Consider the following 11,459-nt stretch of genomic DNA (forward strand, 5'->3'; position numbering starts at 1 on the left):
AAAAAATCCAAGTAATCGGATGAAATTAATTAAAATAATATACATCTAATGAAGCTGAGGTCACAGACTAGAAAGGAAAAAGTCGGCGATTTGCAAAAAACAGCCAAGAAAAGTAAAAATTTGTTGATTGAAGAAAGGAGAGAAAAAATTGGAACACGCACTGCGGAGAAAGGTTTGAAAGCAGTTTTGAAGAGAATAAAACCAAGCGACGTTGTTGTAAATCGCGTAGAAATCGAAGACTACAGAAAGGAAAAAAGAGAAAAAGAAAAAAAGCAGAAAGGAAAGAAGAGAAAAAGAAAAAAGCCGAAAAATGACTGACCACATGTACATTAAACCCGTTGATCCATTGAAATTGGATGGAAATTTGAACGAGAATTGGAAGAAATTCAAACGCAACTACGACATTTTTGTGATTGCCATCGGAATGGGAGAGAAGACCGATCCAGTAAAAATCAACACATTTTTGAATGCAGTGGGTCCCGAAGCCGTCGAAATTTACGATACATTTGATTTGACAGAGAGCAACTTACAACGATGTAACGAAAGCATTTGCTGATTTTTGTGCCGCACGAAAAAACACCGTTTACGACAGGTATATGTTCTACAATCGAGACCAGAAAGAAGGAGAATCGTTCGATGCCTTTTTGATGGACATCAAATTGCTGGTGAAATCATGCGAATTTAATCAAGCGACGAACGAAATGTTGCGGGACAGAATCGTCATGGGCATTACCGATAAAAAATTACAAACGAAATTATTGGAATCAAATGACTTAACATACGATGCAGCCGTTGAAAAATGTCGTGCAGCAGAGGCAACCAAAGAGCACACCGAAAAAATGAGTAAAATTAAATCGCAAGAAGTCAATGAGTTGAAGGGAGACGGTGCACAGTCAACACAAACGTACAAACAACACAGTAAGAATACGAGACAAAGCAACAACAACAAGCACAGACAGAACGATAAGAGAGCAACCACGTGGCAAGGCAACACACAGTACCGTTCGAACGCGAGCCGAAACAGTGGCAACAGCAACAGCAGAGGTAGTAACAACAACAGTGAAAACAGCCGAAACAACACCAATCAATCCAAATGCAAACGATGCGGATACAATCACAATTTCAACGACAAATGTCCAGCTCAGGGAAAGACTTGCAATGTATGTTCTAAGCCCAATCATTTTGGAAGCGTTTGCAAATCGCGCAGCATAAATTCAATTGAATATGGCTTTGCAAACGATAACAACGATTTTTACATTGGGGCACTTGAACGAAATGTAACAAACACAGCCGGAGATGTGATTGCAACAAGGTGGTTGGAAAGAATTCGCATCAATGATCAACTCGTGGCATTTAAAATTGACACTGGTGCTGAAATGAATGTATTGCCGTTACACATTTTCAGACGATTGATGTTTGGTTCGAACGAGGGTTTGCGGTTCACAAACATGACATTGAGAGCATTTGGTGGACAAACGATAAATCCAGAAGGTATGTGTTCATTGATTTGTTCCTTTAAAAATATGAATTTGAGAGTTGTTTTCGCCGTCGTTGATCTTGATGTGACCCCTATACTTGGTTTGGCGACATGCACAGCATTTGGCATCGTCAGCCCACCGCGCACACGCAACAACACAAACAGAATAAATCGATACAATTTTTGACTAGAGGCACTTTGCGCGAACATTGATAAATCGTACGTTTTCAAGCATTATTCAGAATTATTTGAGGGTCTGGGCACATTTGATGGTGAATATAGAATTTTGTTGAAAAAAGACGCTCAACCAGTAGCGCATGCACCAAGAAAGGTACCGCTCGCAATAAAAAGTAAATTAAAAATGAGATTAAATGAGTTAGAAAGGAATGGAGTAATTGAAAAGGCCGATGAACGAAGTGAATGGGTGCATCATCTAGTTACAGTAGAAAAGAAGGATTTAGAAAGATCGCTGAGATTATGTATCGACCCGTCTGAATTGAATAAACAAATATTGGACGAACAATCGTATATTCCCACATTTGAAGAATTTTCATCGAGTGTGAATGGAATTAAATATTTTTCCGTGTTGGATTTAAAAGATGGTTTTCATCAAGTGCGCTTAGCAGAGGAGTCGCGTAATTTGTGTACATTCGCTACACCATTTGGCAATTATCGATACATTAGAATGCCTTTTGGCATTAAAACGGGTCCGAAAGTATTTCAAAGAAAGAATTTTGCTAATTTTGGTGACATTAAAAATGTGCACGTGTATTTTGATGACATATTTATTGTGGGCAAAACAAAACAAGAGCATGACGAAGCATTGATTAAAGTTTTAGAAAGGGCTAGAGAAAAAAATGTAAGATTTAATGAAAAGAAAATGCAAATTGCAAGCGAGTCGGTGAAATATTTGGGCCATATATTTTCGTTAAATAAAATTGAGCCAGATCCAGAAAGGTTAGAAGGAATAAGAAAAATGACGAGCCCGAAAAATAAAAAAGACTTACAGACATTTATGGGTGTGATTAATTTTATGAGGCCATTTGTTGCGAATTTATCACAGAAAGCAACTGTGCTAAGGGAACTGCTAAAGAAGAATGTGATATTTAAATGGACAGAGTTGCACACAAAAATATTCAATGACATAAAAAATGACATTTTATCGGCAAATATTTTGGTGCCTTTTGATTCGACAAAAGAACTTGTTATACAGTGCGATGCGTCTCAAGATGGATTGGGTTGTTGTCTGTTACAGGACGGTAAACCAATTTCTTTTGCGTCAAGAAGTCTCTCACCAACTGAGCAAAACTATTCACAGATAGAAAAGGAGATGTTATCGATTGTATTTGCATGCACTAAATTTAATTATTTTACGTACGGTCGAAAAATTCGTGTTGTCAACGACCATAAACCATTGTTGGGCATCATGCAAAAAGACATACACAAAATCGTATCGGCAAAATTACAACGTATGCGCATTAAATTGTTAAATTATGATGTCAATCTTGAATATGCACCGGGAAAAACCATTCATTTAGCCGATTATTTGTCGAGATATATAAATATTAGTGACGACAGCGAAGAAGACACAAGCATTACACACGCCATATTGTCAATAAATATAAGCGATGAAAAGAAGAGAGAAATGCAGAAAGAGACAGAAAGTGATGATGTACTAAGAAAGGTAAAAGAGTACTGTAAAATCGGATGGCCAAATGATAAGAAAAAATGCCCAGAGCCCCTCAGATTTTTGTTTAGATTGAAAAATGATATTATTTTGGAAGACGATTTGCTATTTTATAATGAACGTATCATTATAACAAAAAACATGCGAAAATTAATTTTGAAGAAGCTACATGAGCCACATTTTGGCATAACGAAAACGATTGAGAGAGCGAAGTCCTCAGTGTATTGGCCGAATATAAATAATGATATTGAGCATGTAACGACCCGATGTAGAATTTGTCAAGAAAATGCACCTAAAAATAGGAAAGAGCCCATGATTCCGCATGAAATTCCTAGCGGCCCATTTATGAAAGTAGCTTGCGACATTTTGTATCATAAGGGGAAAGATTATTTAGTTGTTGTCGATTACTATTCAAAATGGATAGAATTGATAAAGTTAAAAGACAAAACAGCACGCACAACAAATCTCGAGTTAATAAAACTCTTTGCTCAATTTGGTTATCCACATATTGTAATTGCCGACAATATGCCTTTCGGATCGTTCGAAAGTAAAGAATTTACGAGAGAAAATGATGTGAAAATAGTTAATAGTTCCCCGAATTACGCACAATCGAATGGAATGGCCGAAAGAATGGTGCAAGTCTGTAAAAATATTCTAAAAAAGTCGAGCTCAGAGCAAGATATTTACAAGTCATTGCTCGCATACAGAACCACACCAACAAAATACATGAATCATACACCAGCGCAGTTAATGCAAAATCGTAATTTGAGATCGAATATGCTAATGCATGTCAATAAATTCAAACCATTTAATAGTGTCAACGTTGCGAAACAACACGAAAGAAAATAAACACTCTCAAAGAAGTATTATGATATTGGAACGAGACAACGAGAACCCTTCGAACCAAATGAAAAGGTTCTTTTCATAAATAATAAAAAATGGCAGCATGGCATAATTATTCAAGCCTGTGCTGAGCCTCGTTCGTACTTAATTCAATCTGAAGATAGAGTGTATCGCAGAAACAGCAACCACATTAAGAAATTTGTTGAAAACAAAACAGTAATTAATAACCACATTAATCGAAACACTTCCAGCAGCCTTCACAGCAACGAATCACACGAAGCGGCCGACGATATTAGCATTAAGCAATTTTTTTTGTTATTCTCAATTTCGTTGGTCTTTTTCATTTCAGATTTGAACACAAACATAAACACATGAATTGCAATGTAATAGCTTCTAAGTAAATGATTGTTACAATTGAATTTTTTTGATATTTAAGAAGGATGGAATCGAATGAAAAAAAAAACAAAAACAAAGAATAGAACTAGATTTCATCCGAATTTCAAACTAAATGTAAGAAAATGAAGTATTTTTTTGGAATGGAATTAAATGTAAATAAAGAATAAAATAAATTTCATTCTAAAAAAATGAGGGAGATGTAGCATAGATGGCGCTATACGCCGCCTCACCTGTGACAATGTAACTATCATATAAGAGCAAACAATAAAGACAGTCGTTAACTAGCATTCAACGGGTACAAACTCATTCATACTACAACACTCATTCATACTACAGGATTTGTTCCCATCTACATTGCCCAGTGTACAGATATGTGCTTTTTGAAGTTTGGCGTGACGTTATAGTGGTTCGAAAGAGGAGATGTCATGAAATTTTGGCTAGTAAAACCAATACTTTTCCATACAAACAAAGTTTGCGGAAAAGTAATATCAATAAAATTTGTTTCTTGTAAGGCGCGTGTCGTTCGTCGAAGACTTGAAATTTCAATGATTCGAAGAGAAAAAACAAAATGGAAAATAAAATGCAGTGGTGTTGACGACACCATTTACTTTTAAAATGGTTCTTTCCATTGGAATTTCTCAAAAAGAAATCCGACGAAAAACCTCTAGACGAGGTTGAAATGGAGTGACGCTCCGTGCGTGGATTTACCACTCAAAATGACTGATATCATTTTGAGTGACGCTAGGACGCTGTATTACTGGGAACGAAGTTCAAAAGTGTTTTTCGCATTCACTATTGTGAAAATTTATTTACAATAAAGAACAATATCGCGTCATGACTTTTGAATTTAGTCTCCAAGTCAACCTTTCAAGCGTTTTGCCGTCCAAAATCGACTTTTTTCTTTTATATCACATAAACATTGGCATGTGTGTATGGATCTTTTTGAAGGTCTTATCAAATAATTACGACTTTGCCCGATGGGTGTCTGAGTTGATCTAGTGTGCGAAATAAATACTTGAAAAAATCATATACATGCAGGCTAGTGAAGCCACAGCCAGCTCTCCTGTGATACAAATGTCAATCTGAGGACGGATTTCGATGTGGCCCGACACCGGTTACAACTTGGGCATATCGACACCAGAATCTGTGGGGGTCAAAAGAATTCGTGGACACAGGGGGACACGTACATCCAAATCAATACTTTCATAGGAAACCATGGTCAAACTGCCAATGCCCATAACTTTTTCGTTTTTAGACCAATCGGAAAGCTTGGACCGGCGTTGGAAAGGTGGCGAGGAGGAGCTTCTCTTGGACACCTCTCACTACCCCCTGGGTACCTCTTTTGTGGGATATGGGTATAGATTTGAAAATTTCCAACCGCTATATTTTTGCCTAGACCACACTTTAGGCATGAGGGATATGGTGTTTCCGACTATTTGGGCCAAGATCTTTCCAACGGTACTTAACATTCCGGGGCTCAAATAGTGTCATGAGAAAATAGCATACTTACTGTATATATACTCGTGACGCAAAAACTGGCATTTTTGATATTTGGCTTGAAATGCACAGTTGTTGGAGCGTCACTTGTCGGACTATCGTCCTCCATGATATTCAAATTCTACAATATCAATGTAAAGAATTAATAAAATTTCATTTTAAATGAACTACTTGAGTGTATTTTGTCAATCCATCAAGAATATCAACAATTTCGACTTGATTTTGTTTGACTCCCCCATTGATTTTTCAAAAATGTGGACCTTTTTCGAAACTTTCTTCCGAGAACTAGAATTGATTTTTTTTTTGACTCCATCTGAAATTTTTGGTGTCAGAACCTAAGCTAATAACAGAAATGTCATCATCACTCAACCATAAAAAACCGAAATACTTATCATCTCTTTTCTTTTGCCCTTCAAACTTGCCTTTACTGAAAGTGTTAATGTTGTTCACAAAAGGAATCGAAATACAGGGAGTCGATGAAAAAAGATCCGTAGAGCACGATGCTGACTCAAATCTTCCGAATAGAGAATACGCGATAAAGACTCCGGTTTGGCAATTAACTCAGTACCCGTGTGTAAATAAAATGACTAACAGTCACTCAGTTGTATGTGGCTGTATTTAGTGATACACAACTAAAACTGGCTAAGTTGATTGAAATCATGCATTTTGTAAGGAGACAATCATGTTTAGTTATTCTTTCAGTCAGTCGACTAATTTGGGACATTTTGACTAAGAGTGATTTGTGATTAAAGTTAACTGCAGTTGCTTATTTTGTTCGAGACAATCATTTCTAGTCAGTCAAATAGTCACTGAATGTCCCAAATTAATCGACTGAGTTAGACAGTCAAAAAATTTCCACACGGGTATAACTGCTTGGAATGCTCAATGCTGGACTTATCGATGTCGCTAAATTTACAAACCAGACACATCGACAAACGGCCATAGGATAGAACGATTACGAGGTCGATACAATCAAGATTTGGAAATGTGAATCAAAAAACTCCAAATGGTGAATTAAGAATTCATCAATAAAATATGAATTTAACGTATCTTTTAAATAAAAAATCGCGCTAAGCGCGACGTTCAAACGGTAAATATATTTGATGTATGGATTATTTTAATGGTCCGTTCTTGCCATTTTGGTCCGTTCTAAAAGTCAAATGGTCCGCTCTAAATCGGAAAATGGTCCGTAAGTCTTCGTTAGTTTGATCATGTTTTTGACCTTTTCTTAAGAAATTTTTCTTTCAAAATGACTGAATTTAAACGTTTTTCTACAGAACGCTTTACAAATGTTTTAATTTTTCAAACACTTGGTGGAGAACGGGTTTATTTCGACATATTGGTGGACAGCGAAATGGCGAACATATTTCGCTGATTATTGCAAATATTCTTTTTGCAATAATCAGCTACATCGACTGCACACTTTATGTGATGATTGTTCGCTTTGTATGAGTCTGCCGAACTTGTTTATAAATCCTAAAATGTTCTTGTAAAAAACAGTAATTCTTGTTGTGACCAGTACTAAATCCAATATGTCATCATAGAGCTCTTAAAAGACTACACAAATAATATTTTGGTCATTTCTAAAAAATTTCGTATCTGTAAAATATGATAAATTTTGATCTCGTCCTTTTTGTCAATCGAAAAAAGCTTCACGATTCAAAAATCGGTCAACTTTGGGATATTGGCATTTCCAAAACCCTTGAAGTTATTTATTTAATTAATGGAAGCGACATTCTTCGAGCATCTAAGATGGGCTTACGCTTTAGGTGGTTCAGTTTTTATTTTTATGAAAATGCAGCAACCATATGACAACGCTGGACTGATTGGAGTTGAAGTTTGATGTGATGAATATTTCGGTTTCAACCGGTTTATTTGAATTTAGCCGCTATATTGTTTCTATTAAATGATCAAATGGCTACTGTGAATTGGAATACAACACAGGCGCACGCTAAAGCCAGTTTCATGCATATTTTTCCAATGTATTGGAGTAACATCTCAGTAGAGAAATTACACATATGAGCCTACGGAATCCGTTCCACACACAAAAAAAGATTCATACATTGTCATAGCGAATGAAGTTCTATGCATGCTTTTGTAGCAGAACTGAGCAGAACTATGTAGAGGTATTTTATATGCAGTGTACGCTTGTGTATTTGTTTGTCAATTCGCTGATTTTTACACCATTGTGGATTTCGATTTGAACAAATTGTGAATCAAAGAAAATCCATAGTTTAAGCTCTGGGTCGATGCAAAATATCCTCTTCTTAGTCATCAAATATATTGTAATGAGTCACCATATATTTTGTGTATTCACATGTTGTCAGTAAAATTTCAGTACGGAGTTTCAAAAAAAGTTTTTGTTTTGCACATGGACTGCTAGTGTCAAGTCACATAATACTAAACGCATCCATTCTTAATAGGAAAAAAATGAAAAATTAATGAGTGCGTTTAAAATTATGCAGCATTTACGTGCATTTACGTTCGACACTAGCAGTCGTTGGTTTTGCACACGGCGACTAGAAATGTACACAGAAGAGGAATTTGAAAAACATATGTATATACTATCAAAGCATTCAGCAAAGCTGTTTCGTGTTCATGATCAAACATAAAGATACTGAAATTGCTTTTCATTTCGAATTAAAGCCGAAATTTTTCGATATAGAAGATGATACAATTAGTGGATGTTTTTAAACACAATTGCGAAAAATTTTTTAGCAGAACAACACCTATAAACGTGTTTAAAAAGGTATTACCATTGTTTGTTCAAAGATAATACAGCAGATCCCCTGAAAATATCATCAGTAGATCATTCTTTATTCACATGTTTTTCGAATTGAAAATGTCAAAAAAATTCTTTGCTTGTACGAAAAATGTGGTTTTCTACACGCTTAAAATTCACGAAGAGAAAGAATTTGGTATTCAACAAAATGTTAATTTTCATCCAATAATCGATTATGGGAATAAAAAAAATTCACAACTTTGGAATTTGAAGTGAATTGTGTGTTAGTCCAAATTTCAATAGAAATATTTCATTTTTCTTAGAATCGAATGATATAAAAGAGGTCACATCTCTCTGTCAATTCAGTACAAATTTTTCCAACGTTTATCAATTATATATTGACAAAATTTTGGAACGATGGTTTCGGTAGTGAATTTTAAATTCATCACGATTTTCATTCTGGTCGTTTTGCTGAGCACTTGTCATGGTGGCAAGAAGGGAAAACGCGAAAAGTCATCATCAAAATCACCTCATTATGACGCTGCTGCAGAACAATATTATAAAAAACCCGGTCCAATTATTCATGATGGGAAAAAGTCCTCACCAAAATCCGATAGCTCTGATTCGGATTCATCTGATGACAATTTATTCGATTGGCGCCTTACTCAAGAGCAGTTTGAGGACAAATTGGGGAAGTTAGAAGCAAAGAATAAAACAAAGATAACAAAGAAAGAGAAAAAGGCATCATCAAAAGCACCTACCTATAGCTCTGATTCGTACTCATCTGAAAATATGTTGAATGACGATATATTCGATGTGGACCTTACTCCAGAGCAGATTCAGGACAAATTAAGGGTGTTAAAAGAAGAACAAAAAGCAAGGTTTGCTACCTTTTCGAAAGAAAAAAAGGCATCATCATCAAAATAACCTTCCGATAGCTCTGCTTCACATCTATCTGAACCGTTAGATTATCAATCCGATCCAGCCTTTGCCGTCATAATAACAAAAGATAAAAGACAAAGAATGGAAAAAAAGGAGAAGAAAAAAGAAAAATGTATTAACATCAATATCAATGTAAAAGTGAAAAATTAATAAAATTTCATTTTAAATGAACTATTTGATTGTGTTTTGTAGACGTTAATAATGATGGAAAATGCACGATCTGATAACTAAATACATGAATTTTGGTGATGGAAATCCAGCCATTCATGATTTTTTTTCGCTTATATTTAAACTGCACTTTTTCCAAACGATTTTTATTTTCAAATTTTGTTGCACTCTGTTCGTTTCAATATTCATTTATTTTATCGTTCGTTGTTCAAATTGTACATAATTAATATTTTGTTTGATTGTGTCTTTTGTCGATGATACTTATTCATTTTTCGCGTACTTTTCCTGTTGTTGCTGATTTTTTAGTGATTACTTAGTTATTTTTATGTTGAAAATAGTTCAGTTGAATCAAGTGCCTTGTTGTCTGTCGGCTCACTTCCACCACCGCCCATGATGTAAAATTTCGCTAATTCTTATTTGGAACAAAAAGAATTTCTTCTATAGTATATTTATACAATTTTTGCTATACGGTAATGACGAGCTGAAAAATTAACGTGCAGTACAAAACTGTCTCTTTTCATAACGATAACATACTATGTTATTGGTTCCCTCAAACCAATATAGGTCATGACTGTATTCTACCAACAATTTATTCCACTTTTGTGTTATAGATATTCGATTTATCGCTGACTTGACCTGAAATGACCAATATTTTGGCTTTACTAGCTCGCAAATTTTATAACATTTTATGTTTGATGGGAAATGACCACCTTGGGGATATGACCACCTCCCCTCTTTTTTTGCCCACCCCTTCTGACAGTGCGAAACGCACAGAAAACTGCGTACAGTTTTAAACGCCCAACTGAACGTTATTTTGTGTTCAAAATAAGGTCGGATTTGGGTTGAATTTTCATGAATTAATAACACGAATACGAATTAGCCCAAAACTCATTAGTTTAGAATGACAAAGAATTTTTTGGGCAGCAATTTGGCTAAAGGTGTTGATTTATCGATTTCCCTCTATTCACAGCCATTTGGGCGATACCCAAAATAATTTTTTCCTGATTTTTGACAAATATGGTCTGGACGATCACCATATTCAATAAAATGTCGATATCATAGGATATTTTGACTAAAAAGTCAATTTACTGAAGAAACTGTCTCCTGATAGTGTTTTTTCGAATATTGAATCTGTCCATCACATCCGTGTGAGATTGCTTGAACGAGACTGCTTCTTCTTTTCACACTAAGGACGCCGCCATTGTTGTAAAAATGTTGAGAAATGAGTGCGTTTAATGAAATGCCGATATCCGCGTAAGGCTATACTAAATAAAATGTCTTACATCCGTAAGATGAACTTTTCCACAGGATGAAATCAAAATCCGCCTAAAAACAAACAAAAAACTTCCAAAAAAATACAAAGTCCTCCTAAGAAGTTACAAAATCGTCTCAAAAAAGAACAATTTCCTACTAAAAAAAAAAACAAAAAATCCAACTAAAAATATATTTAGAATAGTTTTGTTGTTCAATACAATTGAATCTAAGTTTGTCAACTGATTTGTAGTATAAATAAACACACACTCGGCATAGTGTGTCCTCCAAACACTCATTATGTTCATTTCTTACCATACTTTTTGAAACCACTTTACCTTTTACTTTATTTTAAATCTCTTTTATGTATAGACCTCCCATTCCCGATTTCTAGGCGGGAATTTCCCGATTTTCATCACGATTCCCGCAGATTATTGGACCAAATTCCCGATCTGGGCCAAAATTCTCCTGATTTA

At 35.2% G+C, this 11,459-nt stretch overlaps 1 protein-coding gene across 1 annotated transcript; it reads left to right on the forward strand.

Annotated features, from left to right (window-relative positions):
- Positions 1-310: 310 nt before the first annotated feature.
- LOC129573050 (myb-like protein F) lies at positions 311-9,503 on the forward strand (the record flags this gene model as incomplete). The annotated part of the gene is made up of 3 exons (XM_055453222.1): positions 311-536; positions 613-1,491; positions 9,053-9,503. Coding segments are annotated over exons 1-3 (1,556 nt in total), but the record flags the coding sequence as incomplete, so codon positions are not given.
- Between the last annotated feature and the right edge of the window lie 1,956 nt (positions 9,504-11,459).

The sequence above is a fragment of the Sitodiplosis mosellana genome, unplaced genomic scaffold (genome assembly GCF_009176505.1).
Source record: "Sitodiplosis mosellana isolate CC-2019 unplaced genomic scaffold, AAFC_SMos_1.0 Smas_scaffold_5906, whole genome shotgun sequence".
Lineage (NCBI taxonomy): Eukaryota > Metazoa > Arthropoda > Insecta > Diptera > Cecidomyiidae > Sitodiplosis > Sitodiplosis mosellana.